This window comes from Etheostoma cragini, chromosome 20 (assembly GCF_013103735.1).
Source record: "Etheostoma cragini isolate CJK2018 chromosome 20, CSU_Ecrag_1.0, whole genome shotgun sequence".
Taxonomy (NCBI): Eukaryota; Metazoa; Chordata; class Actinopteri; order Perciformes; family Percidae; genus Etheostoma; species Etheostoma cragini.
In genome coordinates this window covers 18,428,323-18,449,078 of record NC_048426.1, presented here as the reverse complement: position 1 = coordinate 18,449,078, position 20,756 = coordinate 18,428,323, and the positions used below count along the sequence as shown (strand labels likewise).

The 20,756-nt window shown below is 40.5% G+C and overlaps 1 protein-coding gene across 3 annotated transcripts in view; it reads left to right on the top strand.

Annotated features, from left to right (window-relative positions):
* The window catches only part of fndc5a (fibronectin type III domain containing 5a), a 31,221-nt gene that overhangs the window by 2,878 nt on the left and 7,587 nt on the right, over window positions 1–20,756 (top strand). For all 3 annotated transcript variants that reach the window (XR_004654786.1, XR_004654787.1, XM_034857802.1), the window contains exons 2-3: window positions 16,261–16,376; window positions 17,532–17,730. Coding sequence is in view for 1 of the 3 variants with exons in the window: in XM_034857802.1 (XP_034713693.1) it covers window positions 16,261–16,376; window positions 17,532–17,730 (315 nt within the window). In the remaining 2 variants the exon portion in view is untranslated. The remainder of the gene's footprint in view (window positions 1–16,260; window positions 16,377–17,531; window positions 17,731–20,756) is intronic.

Below are 20,756 nucleotides of genomic sequence, written 5' to 3'. Positions count from 1 at the left end.
ACAATAAAAAAAAATCCAGGAACAATTTGGCAACCACCTGCCAGGTGATAAATTAGTGCCAGTATATTATGTGTTAAGTGCTGAGTATGTAGGGTCCACCGAGAGGAGTTACAGAGCTCAGCTGTAGCTGTCAGAGCCAAAGTTGGTAAAAGCTACCCATCATCCCCTTACCAAATTAGAGAAACAGACTTAAACCGTGAATATTTGTGAGCAGACATCCATCCAGTCAGAGATGGAGAAAAACACTGAATCAAAATTGATGTGGTTTCATAAGATTCTCTATGGTCTTGTCACACACGGTCATTTCTCTAACACATTACAATTATGCTTTAAAGATTGTTTGGTAGACACAGCACAGTGCATTATTCATAAAAAATAGAGCCCCGGGCCCCTTATGTTTTAGTTTCCAGGTGGCAGCTTTGCAGAAAATGAGATGAGCGAAAAATCACGGAACACAAAGTTTGTCATCAGCGTCAGGAGGATAAGCAGACAGTGTGCAGGGCTCGTGTTCAGTGGTCCAACACTGAAACGATAATGTCCTTAGCTTTACCGTGCACATTTGACACATCATCAGAGAGTCTTGTGGTGTCTTTTAAATTCTTAAATCCTCTAAATGCAATACTGCTCTCCTGATTTTCTTCAAATGTGTGTCCTTGTGTGTGTGACCTACTGGGTATCTGTGGCAGCCTCCTCTTTGGAGGGAATCATTACTGTTCCCTCTGAATAGTCACTTTAACAGGGCTAGGTAAAGATGGGAGGTGTGTGTGTGTGTGTGTGTGTGTGTGTGTGTGTGTGTGTGTGTGTGTGTGTGTGTGTGTGTGTGTGAGAGTTTGCATTGTAACATACAAAATCCCCACCAATGTATCCAAGTAAATTTGGACTTACCTGCATTAAATTCCCCCTGTGAGGGTAATACTATGATTTATTACAGGTTACTATTGTGGAAATATTTATATTATTAACTGGTGCAGTTGGTCAAGGTGGAGTTGTTTTTGATAGTATCATCTTAGTAAATTGAATATGCACCACTTCATCTTTGTAAAGTGACTGAACCCAGGGAAAGGAGAATTGTCTGTGTGATTATCGGTTCATTAGTTTCCCTGTAGTCAATTGTGTGAGCGTAAATAGCTGTTTGTAATTATTAGCTGTTTGTAATCTTGTGAACATTTTTTTAAAAGCAGTCTATTGCCCTTTTTACAGTGAGTGTATCACAGTCACTGCACTATTTCTTGTAGATACGTTGCATCCGATTCAGGGGCTTCGGCAGGTCAAAACCTTATTATGTTGTAATTGCATGTAACAATGCTACAGCTCCCGTTTGCTTTGTGGCTTTCCCAGTGCTATTTCTTTACCATATTACTTTCAAGAATACATAAATAGACATTGGCAATCTTCCACTACAGTTAACTTGAGTTTCCAGGATGCAGTTGGCAAACAGTAACCGTACGCACACACCGCTGCCAACCTGAGCTTCAAAGTTACAGGAAGTCATTCATTTTCAATGGAAGACGGCTTTTCTCACCTGCAAGAAGCAGCAAATCCGTTAGTGTCGCATTTCAGGCGTGTTGAGCAACCAGATCATCAAGCAGAAAGTTGAAAAATGTGTGTACTTTATGGTAATGAACTATGACGCGGTTCGGCAGCAAACGACTAGCAACCAATCAGAATATAGATGTCCTCGGCGCTGGCTGATTCCAGAGAAACATACCACGTTAACTTTTGTTCCTACCAAAACAGTTTGAGAAAATGGAGGGAAAGCTCATGGGGTAAAGTGGGTAAAGTGCGTGATGATGATATTTATTATTTTTAACGAGGAGGAAATAATGAGCAATGCACCATAGCATGCTAGTCTTCCTTGCTTGATGTGAATGGTACGATCTGTTTGCAGATCTTTTTACCCTTATTAAAAGCGCAAAATTAATTTAAAGAAGCGCTATGTAGTTTGGGCCATTTTTGCTCGCAGGCTGCTCTATAAAGCTCTATAGAGCTCTATAGAGCTCCCCCTACAGCTTTGGAATAGATGATTGACTGCTCCTCTGTTTACTTGCGTCCGACGCCTCGTTCGGTCAGTATGCCGTTTCCTCTTCCTCTGTTCCTCGGACAATGCTTTTTCTGCTCACAGGCGCTAGAAGGAAGCAAGACAACCACCATTTAACCCGAATAAAGTCATATAACCATTCCAATGACTCCGAAGCTGTTCAGCTAAGGTATATTTAGCTAAAATACCTGCATAGTTCCCCTTTAAAGTGGAAGAAGTATTTTAGTGCGGCAATGCAATTAATTTGCTCACCATAACACAGATTTGACCAATTAGTTGTCAAACTATCGGACGCCAAAGCGTCCTCATACTTTTTGACAAGCGTCTTTTTCAGCTCAACTCAACGGCGTTGTGTACGTATAGTGAGGAAGGCTCCACCAGTCCATCTCACACAATAAGTGGGCCTGTTATTTTACAAAATGTACAAAGAATGAATATTATTGTGTCCTGCAAAGACATCAAAAAATCATATCCAGCTAGATCCAAAGTGCTGCCTATACATTTTAAAAACGATGCTCCAAAAGGGGAAAAAATAAAAAAACTCAAATTTGAAACATCATCAAAAGGTCACCTTTTCTTTTCACCAACAAATCACAAACAAAATAGAGACTCTACGACAGTCCATCTTAGCTATATTTCAGTTTGGTCGAGCCATTTCATAAGAAGTGTACACTCTTAAATCATCAGGGTTTTTACAATGCAAAAGAACATGAGATTTACTTTCCACTTCTCCCAAATAACACAGCTCACACACTCTGAATATCTTTTATTCTACCTTAAAAACCAGAGTAAGAATATCAGTTCTTAACGGTGCAGCTTAAAGCTTAACTTTTGCCAAAATGCAACAAAGGGTCTTTTTGTGAATGTACCCGAGTCAAACCTTTCTTTTTAGTAAACTCTGTGTATACAAACAATGTTCTCAATGCTTGCATTCATGTGCAGAGCCCCTGGTGATACTCTGAGCAGGTTTCATGTTGTGTCGACCCTTCTTAGTGTTTTAAAAATAGTGATTTTGATGCTATCATAGGAGTGCCCTTAGCACTCCCATTCAAAAGGCAATTTGACCGAAAAGCGATTATAAAGTAAATCTTAAAAGTGGCGCTTCCATCTTAATTATGCTTTTAAATGAAAATTTAATTAAGGTACATTCACAAAAAGACCAAGGTTGCATTTTGTGCTAGAGTTATGCTTTAAGATCTGTGGCTTCTAGATAATGAGATGTAACCTAATATTCATTGCTACACTTCTGTTTAATATGCATATGTGTCCTTAATTTAGTTTTTGACTAAATATCTTTCCTAAAATGCAAAAACATTGGGTGTGGTTTGTTTTGGCTGCATGCACACATGTGTTCCTGGTGTGCAAGTTGTAGATTTTTGTGTAAATACGGAACAAGTTTTAGGTGTTAGTTTTTTTTTAGGTTAGTTTAAGAGAGAGCCAGAACTCATTTATAAGCTTCACTTGACTGCTGGTGTATTTCTGGAACACAGAATTAGGGCTGGAGGAAGAAAGAAAAATGTCTGAGTGGTCCGTCCTCCCCATAGCTTTGCTCTTGTTGCCGTGTCAAAGCTGCCCAGCTAAGCTTCCTTTATCTCTCCCTCACCCGGTCACGTTTTAATTCTCACCCGATGAACTGAATTAAAAATGCTGAGATGAAAGTCCATTTAATAATGTCTTCTTACATAAGTGCCAGTATTTTGTGTGTTTGTATCAACATTATACTGCTGCTGCTTCACCTCTTCAGCCTCTTCTTTGTTTTAAAAATCCTATGTGTGTTCCTCTTAGAGCGCTCGGAGATGGCTTAGTGAGACACAGATGACAAGAGAGACCAGAGCCATGGCCTCATGGTTGATAGTGAGGGCTACGGATAGACTTGCCGATTAGTTAGATAGGTTAGTTTGTAACGTTACAACATCTTAATTCGGACTTAAAGATTTTCATTTTCACTGTAAACGCATATTGGTTCCAAATATCCGTTATCAGTTTCACTAATTACCGGTATCTGTACCAGCCTTGAAAAACCAGTATCGGTCGATCCAGAGTGAAGGCTCACATGTTCTTAAGCTTTTCAGATCTGGTGGCATCACTATGGTTAAGACCAAACAGCAGGAGCTAGCAACACACTAGAAAATAATTTATATTTGAGTGTTTTTATCCTCAGAAAATGTTTTCTATGTCATTTTATTGGAAGCTTTTCTTTAACCATGTAACCATGGCTCTTTTTTTTGCTGAAATGGAAAGAAACAAGTATTAGAGGACAGATTGGTGCTATCATCTGGACACCGGGCCTGTGGGAGAAAGAGATTGCAGTGCCAAAAAGACTGACGTGGTAGCGGCAGCTCGCTGACAGTCTGTGGTCTGCACAGTGGGGGGCCGTTGGAGGGAATGAACATGACATGAATGCACATGTAAAGGCGTGTGTGTCATATTCTGCGTCACAGACTCATTAGTATGTGTACCTGAGTGTGTGTTTAGTGATTCTTTAAGCCTCCTTTATCATAGCATCTATGAAACTAGTTATAAATGTGTGCATAGGGATTTGTCCGTATGATCAAGAAAACTGGTATTTATCAAATAAGAGTTCACACACCTTTACACAATGAACAATGATGACTTTCAACAGCTTGAAGTGCAGGCTTGTTTACACACACACACACACACACACACACACACACACACACACACACACACACACACACACAGAATATGATACATGGTCAGCATCGTCCACGTAGAGTTACTGATACAATCAGTTATTACAGTATGCACAAATGAGGTGTTAGTTCCCTAAATATACTCTGTAAAGGAAAACTTTCACTCATAGTTCACAGCTAAAAAAACACTGTAATCTTAAATTAAATTTAGCTAACCCAAGCTGTATCATTCCACACATTCACAAGTAACTTGTCTAAAGATACTCTATATAAACACTGTAAAGACACAGCATGGGGAAAGGTGAAAATTTAAACAATTGTTGCAATTTAGATATTATTGATTTCATTGATTTTCATTTAAGTGTTCCTTTTGTTTTGTTTCACATAACAGTTTGATGGAAAAATCCTTTTTTTAGTTGAAATGAATGTTGCTTAAGGCCTTTATAGCAAGTTTATTTGTATGGCACATTTTAAGTACAGGGAAAATTGAGTGTACTTTACTTAAATAAAAGCATGAAGTTATCCACGTATATAATTACTATATTAACATGATTTAAAGAAAGTACAAGGTACATTAAATAGTAATAAAAAATAGACTGAAATGATTAATAGTACAGTGCTGCTAATGAGTGTAGGAACCTCTCTTGAGTTGACTAAAAAGAGGAACAAAAAAATCATCTTTTGGAAATTGATCTCGTTGCCATAATTAAAAAATGAGGAAAAATCCAACATTTAAGGACATGGATTTTCTTTGTGAATGAATAATGTATCTTAAATAAATAAATGTTCTTCCTTAAAATACAGGGGGCATGCGTGTCGACACTCCTATGTTAAATTCCCATAGAAGCAGGCAGATCTTTATTTTTAAAGGCCAGTTGTTTCATGGATCCAGGATACTATACAACCTGATAAAGTTCACTTGGCCTTTGGAATAAAATAGCTGCATATCATCAGAAACCCTTCACCATACCTCAAGATTGGCATTGGGTACTTTTCATAAATCATCTCTCAATGCAACTCAAACCAGCTATTAGGCTAACAAATTCTGACACAGATGAGAGACAATAAAGGTATGAAAAAGGGAGAAAGTGCTAGCGTTAACAACACAGCGGAGAACGACAAACCCAGAGAAAGACGGGGAGAACGCTAGTGGCAAAAAGAAAGCATGCCACATGGAGGAATCAGAGAGAGACTATTATTCACATTCAACCCCTCCACCTGCTTGTGACATCAATCCAACCAGGCAGGCAGCTACTGTAGCAGTTACTTTACCAGCTGTGCCCAACTCCACAGAGAGAAAGAAGCTACAGTAAGTCTGGAGTGAAAGATGGAGAAAAGACACAGGCACACCTTTGCCTTTCGAATTGGCAGGCATTCTCTCTGCACACAATGCTGCATAGCATTGGTTTTCATACCCTGCCTTTTGACATTTAATTAGAGAAAAGTGTGTGTGTGTGTGTGTGTGTGTGTGTGTGTGTGTGTGTGTGTGTGTGTGTGTGTGTGTGTGTGTGTGTGTGTGATGGAAAGAGAGGGAGAAAGATTCTGTTTTGCAATCCTACTCTCCCTACCTCAGCATTCTCGTTGCCAGCGAGGTTAAAAAAAAACGTATTTTCTGTTTTTAGACAACTCATTTCTCTGATTATTTGACTGTGTCCCATGACAGACAGGCCACAAACAATGCACAGACTCTGTCCGATGGATGCACACATGCAGAAAACACACACATAGAGCCTCTGAAACGCACACATACAAGTGCTAAGTGGCCCTTGAAGGACTTTGTAAATTCAGCCACAATTAAAATCTATTAGGCGACAAGAATCTAGCCTCCGAACAATTCCATTTATACGCTGCACATCTGCTCGCATTTTAAACCAGCTGATCAGCAGGGTGTGAGCTGATCAATAGTACCCGAGTGATTCACAGCAGGGCTACCATCTCCCCTTTTCACCCACCATCTCCACCCCGATTCCCATTGAAGTGTCAGCTACAGGCAGAGAGCTATTACACACCAGGCTATGGAGGAGCTGCCAAAAAGCCCCGGTGAAGTAGCTGTACAGAAATATAGCGGGGAGCGTTGACAAGACAGACAGAGATTTAAAAAAACGAAGAGAATAACAGATAGACTGTGCGGGTTTGCGTGAGGGGGAGGTAAGCACCAAGTGTACATTACAGTCAGAAAAAATTAGGTGTTGAAAGCAAAAGTGAATAGATGAGGTAATACAGGAATCCTTGCGAGTTGGATTTGCTCTGATAAAGAGGTGGTGAACACAGATCCTAAAGCTCTTGTATGAAACAAACGGAGGGACAAAGAAGAAGAAAAGAGGATATCCATTAGAGGAGCTCCCTTTTGTGGTTTATGCAACATTTCAAGCATCCTCTGGAAAAATGGTGGAACGGGTTTGAAACAGTAGGAAGTTTCTTAAAGTACTCATATTATGCTCATTGTTAGCTTCATAATTATTTATAGAGGTTATATCAGAATAGGTTAAGATGTTTCCATTTTCCAAAAACACCAAATATTTGTTTTGCTGCACATTTCCGCGGCTCCTCTTTTCACCCTGTGTGTTGAATGCTCTCTTTTAGCTACAGAGTGAGACATCACACTTCTACTCCATCTGTGTTGGGAGCCGCACATGCGCAGTAGCTAGGTCAGCACTACAAGCTAGTCAGTTGCAGAGTATGAGTGTGTGGCACGCTAGCAGCTAGGTAAGCGTTATAACACGTATTACAAAGTGACGCAAGTTTGTCACGGAAGTAAAGGCTGGATTAAAATAGATCTGTTAGGAGCAGTTTGTGAACAGTGTTTTCTGTTGGAGATGGAAACTCCCTTTGGGGTGGACTTTGGGCTTTATGAACTCTGTAAATCTATTAAATGCAAACACACACAAAAATACACATTTATATTTATACTGTATATATATTTATACTGTATATCTATTATATTTTTTTATATAACATAATAAAGGAAAGGGAAAAGCTAAAAAGCATAATATGACCACTTTAAGAAAATGGCTTTACAGCAATTATAAAACAAGGCACAGTGCGTACATAGCACTTCTGTATTATTCACCAGATGTTTTAGCTTATAAGACACATTAACGCCTCGTGTTTGTGTCATACTGTGATCCTCCTAACTTCTGAAGGTGTTTGTGTTCATCCGCAAGGACGAGACCACGTGACAAGGTCTCCTCAGACACATGCAAGGGCAAACTCCTGATGGCTCTATCACGGCACATTACCTAGTCTATGGCTGAGGGAGAGCTAGCATCCCTGCAAGCTGTATGTGCGCTAACCCCCTAGAGCATAGCGCGACCGCGGCTCACACAAGCTCTGAGAGCATGTTAGCGGGGAAATCAAGCGGCAAGCAATGCCCTGTACTCAACATGTGGCAATTTATAACCACCAACTCCCCCGTGGCCTCACACCTCATACAAAGTTGTAGTATGTAGTATGTCTTCCCCCTACCAACATGTTCCTTCACATGCATAATATTCACTTTCATCTGCGGGTTATTAGACCTTCCATACAAAGTGACTTGTTTACTTGCTATTAGCCGGGAAAAGAGCTAAATGGGTATAAGATGCCAAACATGAATTATTTGCTGCACAGTGATCCCTTGAGGGATTTAAATAAAAGAGCAGGAAGTACATGAAGCCTGTGCCTGCTTCTGAAATACCAGGTAACAGTGAAATATAATTTAGCTAACAGGCAGTTTCCAAGTAACTTCACAAGCTGACAGACTGATTCATTGGCATCCCGGAGACCAGAGCCAGCCCAGAGGCCTGACTCTTACTAACGCATTCCTAACAATCGTATAGCTGTAATAATTTGGTAAAAATCATTTATATCTCCCCACAGCGGCAGATGGAGGCTGGAACACCACCATGCTAGCTCTCGTGGTCTCTTAATCTCAAATAAGCCCCTGCCGTCCGCTCAGGTGAATCAGACTGTTCAGAGCAGGTGCACTCACAGACTGCACATTCAAAGATTTACTCATATCCACAGTGGAGTTGCAGTTGGGCGGCTTTATCAAATACACAATCAGATAGGCCTTTTCCTATTCCATTTTCCTTTCTATTTAGACATACACTTTCCTAACTCTGGCCTATATAAAACCCTTTATCCCCAATTTTGGGGTTCACGTTCACATTCCTGCCAGAACATGTTTGGTTGTGTAGCATGATAAACAATAATAAAGTGGTTTTGAGCATTAATACAAGTAAACACGTTCTATCAGAAACACTAAATACAAGTATGAACATGAAAATTAGCATAATAAGTCAGATTGGGCATCGAGAAAAAATTCCTACTTGGAATTGTTTCAGAAATTACAGTTCCAGGAGAATCAGTTCTTGTAGAGGTGCACGATTCATATTATATCACGATCCAATTCAATATTGATTTTAGGCTCAAGATTCGATTGAAAAAATGATTCTCAATTAAAAAAACGATTCACAGTAGGTAAATGCAGTTTCTTTTCCTATGTGACAGTATACACGCCATTACAAAATAAAAATAAAAATATGATACCATTTTGAATCTGTAGAGCTTGAATAGCGATACGAATGTCAATCATTTTTTTGCACACCCCTAGTTTCTACAATGGAATGGTTTAGAGGATTAAGTTTCAAATCCAATCATCGCTTCCCAATTTAATATGCGCTAGTTTTAGTTCCTGAAGCAACGAGGCACTTGTTGTGTGGCAGCCTTGGGGCACAGTAAGCAGCGCTCTGGCGTGGCTTTATTTTACAGTGAGCAGCCCTGTAAAATGGCCAACCCCCATTGAATCAAGGCAAGGCAGCTTTATTTGTATAGCACATTTCAGCAACATAAAACTTTCCTCTTATATGTGAAAATAGGCGTGTGACCCGTTTCAACTCCACCCCTCAAAGAATCGGACTCAAGAGTCGATAAGAAAATAAATCAAATGGAAGAATTGGAGTCAGAAATTTTAAAAATCTATGCTCAACCCTAATAATGAGTCACATTTAAAACTGAATTGCTTCATTTGAAATTTGCACCACTAAAGGACAATATCAACCAAAAGGATGAGATCCACATTTTTACCTCACCTTTAGGTCCAATGTTGTAAAAGAGGCCCTGTATCAAAAACTAAGTTTAATACCTTTAATTCAATCGTGATCATGTGTGCATAGTGTATAATCCTACATTGATTGATGTTTAATCAAATTACCACATACTCGCAAATACACAGCAAACCTGACGTGGAGTAGTACGCCTGCCGTACTGGAGGACCAGTTGTTTTCAACATTTAGAATAACTTGTTGTATGCTCTTTACCTGATGATTATTTGAAGGCAAACGTAGAAGGAAAGGGACCCAGAGCACAATCTTGCCTTGGGGCCCCTGGTGTGTTAGTCCATCCTTTACTAACCTCCTAATCAGTGGTATGTACATACAGTCTTTATCTATTATCTAATATATAATAATTTAATAATGACATCTGATCAGAAATTGCATTTACACTTGGTTTTATTATCCCAATCCTGCTGGGATCCTACTGGGATTAGATCTCACTATGCTAAGCATGTCGGCGGGACGTCCTGCAGATGGTGCTCCTACTGACTGTTAGCGTTCTGCCTGCGTTTGCACCTTGCATTACCATGTGTTTGTATCTCATCCAGATAAGATATTTAGAATACCATGTGGTCGCTTTATACAAGATAATTGTTACAGAGAAAACAAATCCCATAGAGACCAAACAAAGCATTAAAAATCACAATTTTTGCCAAGTAGATTTGCACATACAAGAAATAGTTCTTGGTGTTTTGATGCATAGCCATACAGTGTAAAAGCCAAAAATAAAATAAAGAATATACAATTTAAAATATGAACAAATAGAAAGAAATACATACAAATATGTTTTAAAGTGGAAGAGCTGTACAGTTTCGTGCAGGAAGGTGCAACATATTGACCAGGGTATGAGCAAAAGTTCACAGTAGGCAGTATAAAGTACAAGAATATGTACATGTGGGAAGAGATTCCTCTATTATTCATTGATTGTTCTCTATTTTTAAATACTGTTTGATATGTGCGATTATGTGTGTATAGATGTGTGAATGCACCGTCAGGATTGCTACTTCATTTTGTTGTACTGTCCAACAAAAATTAAAGGAATTCAGTTCTATTATTTAGTAGAGATGTGCATAAGTGTAACGTAAACCACACATCTTATAAAAAAGGAAAAACTTGCTCTTTTATAGCAAATCATGATCTCCACATCATCACGTTACTTGAAAAAAAAATGTCCCAACTATAACTCAATGTCCGAAAATTACCTAGCTTAAAAGACTGAGAACTGAGAAGACATCCAGAGGAGTTAGGAGGAATGGCAGCAGGCCTGGAGGAGATGTGGGAGGAGAGATCTTGTCTTTCTGAGGTCAGAGATGTGAGAACCTTCATTAAATAATGATTGGTTTAATGGACTAGGACTGTTCACTGTCCATGTCCGTGCGTGTCCGTGCGTGAGACAGCTTGGCTTCCTCTCCTTGACTGTATACAGTCACTCCTTGTTCTCTGATGAACGGTGATATTAAGGAGGGTTCACCCTTCACACTCCTCAGCATGGGATACACAACTAGCTGTCACTCCAATGATCATTTGGCTAATCACACAACACACACACACACACACACAGACACACAGACACACAGACACACACACACACAGACACACGACATCCATCATGGCTGAAAGTCACCCCCATCTCTCAGGGTGAGGCCGGCTGTGTGCCACCGTGATGAGCGAGAGTATATGAAGACATCTGTCTGGTGTTTCATTAGAGCTGACTCACCTGTCATAAGGATATTTAAGGCACGCGGTCACGTCCAACGTCCGGTCTTGTTGTCCCTCAGCGCAGCGCGACCATGCGGGAGGGGGGTTAGATGGACAAAGACAGACAAAAGGTGACTAGAAACTGTAGGACGTGAGGACAATGGTTTAACTTTGTTTTGGAGAAAGCTAAGGAGAAATTACGAGGACATTTGTTTGTTTTTAATTCTCCACCTCATCGCAATCCCTGCTATCTATATGTAATAATTTGTCTCTCATTTAATGTCACATAGTTTCTCAGACAGACCAAGATCTGTTTTCAAGGAGAAACTTGAAAACCCAATAATTCACTTAGGGACCAAATAAACCAAACTCCAGATGTGAAAGTGACATTAACGTTGCTGCACTGCTGCACTCATATTTGATCATTCTTAACTATTTATTATTTTTGCCTGGTTCTCACAAGTCTCCCAACCTTACGGAAGTACAATAGTAAAGCCCTCTTAGGTATTGTTCTTGTTAGAGGGGAAAGACAACATAGAGATTTGCAATTTTGAAAAATGTTTTTGCATGTGCAAACAAAGCAACAAAACCGAAATGAATGTGATCCCTGCAGGGGCAATAGGAGCTAAATGTTAACAGAGCGGCGTTAGTGCATGAGCGTGAGAAAGTCACTGAGAGAGGACTAACCGAGTGAAAACGAGTTGATTTGTGAATTCTTCAGTCCCATCAGCACCCCCCCGCCCGAATCGCACGTCACGCTTTTTTAGTAAACTGTAAACAAAAGCAAAGAGACATTAAACATCAAGACACCCCGCTGATGAAGAGAGGCATCAGTCTCCCATCCTGTAATCTACTGGCAGTCAGGCCATTCATCAAAACGTCAGCAGCAGGCGAGTGGAAATGTTACACAGAGGCCTGCTCGGATATGGTGTGCAGTTTCTGAATACGTCGGTGTGTATACAAGTGCTAGAGCGGCCCGTCGTCCTGTGATTACCAGCTCTGTGATTTGTACGCGTCGAAGGGCAAGTGAGCGTTAACCTATTCAATAACTTATTGACTGCATTCCTGGGCTAAATTAGATTTATATCCCATTAAGGACAGAAGAGCAGCGTCACAGAGTGGCTACTTGTCCTCGCCCCTATTCATCTCTCTCAGTTCTGCTTCACATTACAAATATCAATCAATCTCAAAAGGCATCTGTGATTTATAGAACTGATGTCTGCTAGTCTGGCACTGTCCAAACAAAATCTCACAAACTGCATCTCTAAAGCACACCGATTAACACGTTATGTGAATTGTTTGTTCAATCCGTACAAAAACCAACTGAGGTAAGGACAGAGCCAGGCGAGCTGGTCCCTCTCAATAGCATACAGACAGGGTGGTCTCAACATCTTTTCATCTAACAATCTGCAATAAAGCAAAGTGCGTCCATAAAATAGGCATACATAAAAATGTAAATACATAACTGAACAATACAACTAATTGATAGCGTGCTGATTTAGACATTTTGATAAAAAGAAAATGTCTCAACTTGTTTGGACAATCTTCAGACACCTTAGCTGGCCACAAATCCTAATTTACATACAGCCGATTTTATTGATCGTGTGATTGTTTTCTGGCCTTTATTTTAGAAAATTGGCTTTTTCACAAGCAGCAGGTCAGACAGTTCACAGTGTTAACAGAATTTAATTAGCCCTTCAGGCATTAAATACATCTAAATTAAAACCAAGGCTTTTGGAGTCATAACTGATTAGATATACATGAAATTATGATCTATTTATAGCTCCATGGGGCCTACGGTCATGTTGTTGTGTCACCACCATATGGACACACGATATATTATTGTTACACCTCTGCTGCAGGGCAATGATGTCAATTAACTTTAGTATTTGAAAAGATGGTGACCCTTTAAATTAGTTGTATGAGAAAGAAAAACACAAGATGTGAGAAATAGTGTGAGAGAAAAATCCATTCCACTCTTTTGCAGCTAACTGATGTGCAGGCACTTTGATCATCTGGCCTGCACACGCTCATTTAAGACTGTATTCATTAGGTATGTGTGTGAGTGCAAGTGTCTGCATGTGTGCATAGATGCACGTGTGTGTGTTGTGCAGACTGGAGCAACAATTAGAGTCTTGCATAGTGGCAACTGAGGCCATCAAAGTTCACATGGTTTCACATACAGAGACACACAGTCTTAATGTTAATTATTCAATGAAACCCAGTCATTATTGTCAAATTTGGTAACCTTGCTCCTGTGTCCTGTTTACATTTAGTAGTAGTCAGTCAGTAGTAGAATTTAATGAGGACTTCCTGTTGTCATTATGTTCTGCTACTGTGTGAACACACTGGTTTAATGAGAGAAAGATTTTTGTATGCGCTAACAGTTTTATTTTATGTCTTTTTAATATGTATTACAAATACACTATGGGTTGGATTGTGTCTGGAGTTAAAATGCTCTGTATCTTTAAAATACCGCAGAAATGTTTACTTGGGGTTTTGGGGGGGGCTAAATCAAGGGCAGAATTTGGAGCTGTTCCTCACAAAGTTGTTGCGTGTTAAAATAGCTTGGAATCTCAGTAGCCATTAGGTCAGCTCGGAAAGACAGACAGACAGACAGAAATGATAAATCCATAGTGCAATACAGAAAGATTCAAGTAAGTCACATTGACAGTCATGGTTGGTTGACCTCGTGTTAGTTCATGACCAAATTGATCTGAGCTGCTCTGTCTTTAAGACTTAAGTATCACCCCATCATTAAAACTTTGTTGTTAGAAATCCATGCATGTAATAGTGAAAAGGAAAGTGTTGAATGTCGGAAGTGTGTGCTGAATATCGAAACGTTTACAAGAGCCATGCCAGCAGCTCTGAGAGGGAGCAACTGTGCATTCACAAATTACAAGCACACTCACAAATTACAATGAAGAACATGCTTAGCAGGTATAATCTTCACAATGTTCACCATCTGAGTTGAGCTACCATTTGCTTAGTCCAACTGAGGCTGATGGAAAGCTTTGCAGGTATTTGGTCATAAACCAACGTATTGGACAAATTAAAATGTTGTCCTGCTGGTGTATGGAGCTAGAACAGTGACAGTAACCTGTGGTATTGAAAATAAAATTTGGCATTGAAACAACAAATATTGGCATTGAAAACTGTTGAACTGAAGTATAAAACACAAACATCAAAAAGTAATAATCTCATAATCCTATGATATTATTTCACTTTGACGTATGTTTGCATCATGACGGGTTTTTCAAAGTCAATTTAAAATTTTTATTGATGTCCGTGTTTTTTCAAAGACAGTTTTTTTTTTTTACGCTGTCAAGATTTTTACAATGTCACTGTTTTCAGTTTCAACTTTCTGTCACTGTTTTGGCGTAGGGAGGAGGGGCCTGAGGGGAGGGACAAAGGGGGCGTGGCTTGTGGGAATTTACATAGGCTGCTGGCGAGAGACCACACCTCCAGACGAATTCACACCTCCATTTGTTGTTTCAATGCCAAATTTTATTTTCAATACCACAGGTTACTGTCACTGTTCTAGCTCCATACTGGTGGCGCTAGAGGAAAAGAGGATCCCCAAAGTGATTACAATTCATCCTGGGGAGGATAAGAATTTCTTATCCAAATTTCATGGCAATCCATCCAATAATTGTAGAGACATTTCACTCAAAGCCACAAATGTCAACATCATGATGGCGCTAGAGGTAAAGTCAGTGGATCAACAGACTACCGATAGACCGATTATATCGGTGCAATATTTGTGTTTTTACATGTGTTGGCATTGGCCGATGCGCGGCGGCTGCATTCGCCGATGGTTTTCTCCCGGCATTATTTACAGACAGTCCACACTCCACAGGCAGCTCTGGGTAGCTGGAGACCCTGCAGTTCATGTGCAGACCATCCACTGCCCCTCCACCACTAGCTCCATGGTCTTAAATTAAAAATCAAGCACTTTATTCAATGGCAACTTTTCAAGTTTATCGTTTTCTTAAATTATTTAAATGTGTTGACAAACGGACATTTTGTAATGACCTGATTATATCTGTCTGTGCAAGCAATGCATCATCAAGGCTGTGTTTAACCATATGCAGTGCACCCATCCATATGATGCACATCGCACACATCATTTGGGTGATGTGGATGGAAGAGGATTGCAGAAGTGACACTGATCTGTGTTTTTGTTTAATATTTTTAAAGAAATGGCAGAGCAGATTTCTAAAAACAAATCCAAATTGAGGGAGCAACAGCAGTATCGGCTCCAAATATTGGCTCAAGAAAAAACAGCAGCCCGTATCGGTCGTCGGCTAAGGCTGATCAAAAGATAATTGATATCTGCATTGGCACTAAAATATCCATATCGGTCAATCCCTACAACAGACAGTAGGATTCACCCTCTGGGCACCATGAATGTCTGCACAAAATGTCATGGCAATCCTTTCAACCGTTTTAAAAGAGTTTGAACTTTCAAAAAATTTAATTTGACCTTTCAAATCTTTATGAATGGTGATTGATTTTACCTCACACACTGCATTGATCCTTTCACACCATACAAACTGCAGCGTCTGCTGAGCCTGGTGCAGCAGAACCACTGTAACACTCTGAGGAATTGTTTTGTGTTTCTATACTCCATTCAATTATTCCACCTTGCATAATGGATTCAGCTGAGCCATTTATTCAAACCACTGAATTTGGCTTCCTGCCATTCTAGTAGTCAACTCTGATACCGGCAGAACTTCTCATCAAGCCTCTCTCTCTCGCCCTCTCTCTGCAGATAGCTTGTCGCCTCCTGTCAATGTGACCATCAAAGCAGTGAAAGCAAACTCTGCTGTGGTGACATGGGACATCCCAGAGGGAGACCCCGTTATTGGCTTCGCCATCACTCAGCAGGTGAGCGTGCATACAGTCCAGACACAACTCACACATGTAAATGCACCAACAAGAGGATAAACTAAGCAAAAACACACACTTATTGGAATTATCACTGGTTGTTTGCTGCCATGTGAGGTTCTCTTTACCGTGTCGAACCCTTGCTTGGAGTCTGTGTGCATTATGGGAATTATCATAGGATTCTGGATCCTGTCGGACTGCCTGTCTGCTCTCTGACGACAGACGACACTGACAGCTCTGTGACGTGATAAAATGTGATATTATTTGAAATGAGCGTGCAACACACAACACTCAGGTTCACACACACAGAGCAGCTTCAGGTCATGGTGGTAGAGGTGTGTGTGTGTGTGTGTGTGTGTGTGTGTGTGTTTGTGTGTGTGTGCAGAAGAAGAAGAAATGCTGTAGATGTGAACTGTGATCTTCTGAAGGTACAAACAACACATTGTTCATATCCTTAATCACATCACATCTGACCCCCTCATGTTTCATGTTCTAAGAAGCCAATTCTCCACCTTTAAACCTGACTGAGCCTCTGACATGGAAGATTACTGTGAGAGAAGATGACTTTCACAAGCATGTTTAAAGCATGGAATGACTACAAAAATGACTGTTCAAAAGATAAAGAACCCACCTACCAGCACCAACATCTCACTAACCAGGAACATCTGGTTTGTTCAATTCCTAATAAAAGTGAGTTTACAGAGGCAGGCTAGCTGTTTCCCCCAGCCTTAATGCTAAGCTGAGCTAACTCCCTCTTGGCTCCAGCTTTATATTTTTCCTTACAGAGTATGAGAGTGGCATTGACTCTGTCTGACTACAATAGCAGCTTTGCACTTGTTGTCAAAATGCTCTAGTTAAGTGTAACTTCATTCAACCAGGACTTCTCTCTGCCCTAATAGGAAACATCTTTGCCACGATGTCACCAATGTCAGCCCTCCAGTTAGCTAAAATGTCATTGTTCTTCTGTAATTTACAGCCTAATCATACATAAACCTCTACTGTACATGGTGGGTGGTGCCCTTTTTGTTTTCACAAGCACCCCTTAGTGAGACTGTACACCACTGTCGTAGAGCATGATGACGGAACACAAAACATCTGTCGTCCCGCTGCATACAATGCTCACCATGCTCTCTTGTCATACTGTGCTCAAAACAGAAGAAAGACGTGCGCATGCTGCGATTCATCCAGGAAGTCAACACCACCACACGCTCCTGTGCATTATGGGACTTGGAGGAAGAGACAGACTACATTGTGCACGTCCAGTCCATCAGCATGTCTGGGACGAGCCCGCTGAGCGAACCTTTGCGCTTTCGAACGCCGAAGGAGGCCGAGACTCAGGCCTCTAAGAGTAAAGGTAAAGTGGCACCAACACACACACACACACACACACACACACACACAATAATGCTTGCTCAGTCATCCAACAAATCCACACTTTAAGGGAAAACAACTGCACACAGTGAGTGCAGAGGAAACTTGGCCTTTGACAATATCTTGACTGATTTTGTCTCAAAACCAATAAAAATCGATAGACACTCAAAGCGTGAAATTAATTTTTACAACAGAGTGCTCCTGAAGCTCTCTGCCGCTGACCACAACTCGAAATTAAAAATGCAGAGGGGGGTCCATACTTCATTGTGTATTGATGTGCCTCCGCGGGCCTCACCCTGAATGCACCCGGCACGAGAGCACAGTAACCAAAATCAAGAGTGGCATCCATCAGACACGAAGAGGAAGCAGGCAGACCTGCGAGGGATGCTGAATCGATGTGCTTTTGGCTGATACCCTGCTCTATCTAGTCCTACTCTCATTCCCACTCATCTCTCATGTGAGCTAAACTTCGATACTTCCTAGGGTGTGGCGCCAGAAAGAGTCGGACTTTGTGTTATAGCGGCCAGTGGGCCGGCAGAAAGATGTAGAATAAAAATGCAATCATTGCAGAGCACTGAAGACATGCTCTTCTCACCACTGAGGCCTGATTAGCACAGGCAGTGTTGTCTGTGTAGGGTTTCTGTGAGGGAAAGAACTTACAGAAATCAATAACTGCACAGCATCCAGATTTTTCTTTTCAGCTTTCTTCCTTTTGTGTACAATCGTATACGTGTTTCCTCGACGTTGCAGATATGATTCTCTCTGCTGCGGTTTTCAAAAGCCGTGATCCCAGAACTGTGGCTCCAACTCATGCACAATGTACAGAAATAAATAGAAGAGCCTCTTAACCACAAACCCACACTCAGGCAACAAATGAGGCACGATACAGTAGACTGAATCTAAGTTATATATAGAGAGTGGTAATTCAATTTGTTAAAGGGGTAGTGTCAACAGGAAAAGGACACACTCCTTAAAGAAAAGCTATAAAGTTAGACATTCACATTCTTTCAGAGAAACACGAAAGCTACTGCCAGCAGCCAGCTAACTTAGCTAAGTACGAAGCTTGAAAACAAAGAGGAACTGCTAGCCTGGCTCTGTCCGTAGGCTACTAAATCCACCTAGCACCTCTAAAGCTCACTCATTTACAAATTGTATCTTGTTTGTTTAATTCATACAAAAACCGGAGTGTAAAAAAACAATAATTCCCTGTTTTACAGGGGTGTTAGACTTTCTTGGCTGGAACAAGAAAAAAAAAATTATATATACCGGCATGAGAGCAGTATGGAGGGCAGCCTCCCAGTTCTTTAAATAAGGTTGTTAAATCAAATGTAGTTGATGCCTCTTTGAGGCTGTTCAAGGTTACAGCACTTTGAGTCACTTAATACACACCCACCCACCCACCCACCCACGCACGCACGCACGCACGCACGTTATTTGTTTTTAAGGACTTACATAGATTGGCCCATTTATATATTGCTGACCTCCTTACCCTACATTACTCCTCCAGGAACCTAAGATCGTCTTATCAGTTCCTTATAGCTATTCCACAGTCTCGGATAAAAACAAATGTGATCGTGCCTTGTCCGTTATGGAGATAGTTCCCATTCAAATTGCGTCCTCCTCTATTGCAGAGATCTTTAAGTCTCGTCTTAAAACACAGTTTTATTATTTGGCATATGATTTAGTTTGGGGACATTTGTATAGAAGTGTACTGTTGGTCTGATGTTTATTGTGTCTATATTTTATTGTCTTGCTTTGTTTTTATTACATAATATAACTTTGTACAGCACTTTGATAAGCCTAGGTTGGTTTTAAATGTGCTATATAAATAAATTGACTTCACACGCACACACACACACACACACACAGTAAAGTCCCTACCGGCTGCAAAGCGAAAGAGATTTCTCCGCTCTTCTACACATTTCCCACCATGACAACACGTCTCACAAAGCAAGTCTCCACAGAGAGCGGGTCTGTGATTCATCACCCTTCGCTCTTACACACAAACACATCTTCACAGTTTAGCTCAACGCCAAACATCTTCCTCTGTCTCATACCGTCTGCTCACGGATGTCTGTTTAATTACCTTAGCTACATTAGAACAATGAAACCTTTTGATGACAGATGAGCAGATGTTGAGGCAAGCAAGACAGTGATTTGTTTATCTACCAGGATATGTCGGGCTTTCTTATTAAAGTACTTTATTGTACTTGACTTGTTTTTTTTTCCCAACTAGGTAGACAAATAACAGATAGGCTACTGCCCAGGTGATCACTTATCATTTTTACTACTCCACCATTCTTAAGGCAACAGAAGTGGTTAATGGTTATTGGAAAGGACTGCTACACAAAGAGGGAAATACGAAGCTAGTCTTTTATGTCCGATAATTGCACCATGTAGAGAGTGGGGAGAGACAGTCTCTTAGTACAGCCGTTACCATTGTCCCCGATATAACAGGCAAATTTCTTAGAAGAAAAGGGAGGTTTTCACCCTCCTCGCTCGACTGCTCAGCCCTTCTGTTCTGCCAAATCATGCGGATATCGGTGTAAAGAGCTAAATGGGAGTCTGAAATGCTAGACTATTCCATTTTTCATCTAATTTCCCCTTTCACAATGGGTTCAAGCTACAGGAGATCAAAAGAAGTGTGTGGGGACAGCGCAACCTGTGCACAAAGCAGGGGGAAGAGACAATGCACCAGAGAGACAATAGTCACTGACAGAGAGGATGAAAAGGATAAAAGTCTTGAAAGATGCTGTAGTACAGAAATTTGAGAAATCCTGTCTGTGAGTAACAGACAATTAAAGTCTACTATGTGTGCTTTTGCATAGGGTTGCACGATATTAGGAAAATATTCATTTTTATTTTGACTGATACTGTGATATGATTCACGATAATAGAGGGAATGATCATTTTCCTTTTTAAATATATTATATAGGTACCCCATGCTAGTAACGGGTTGGACCCCCTTTTGCCTTCAGAACTGCCTCAATTCTTCGTGGCATAGATTCA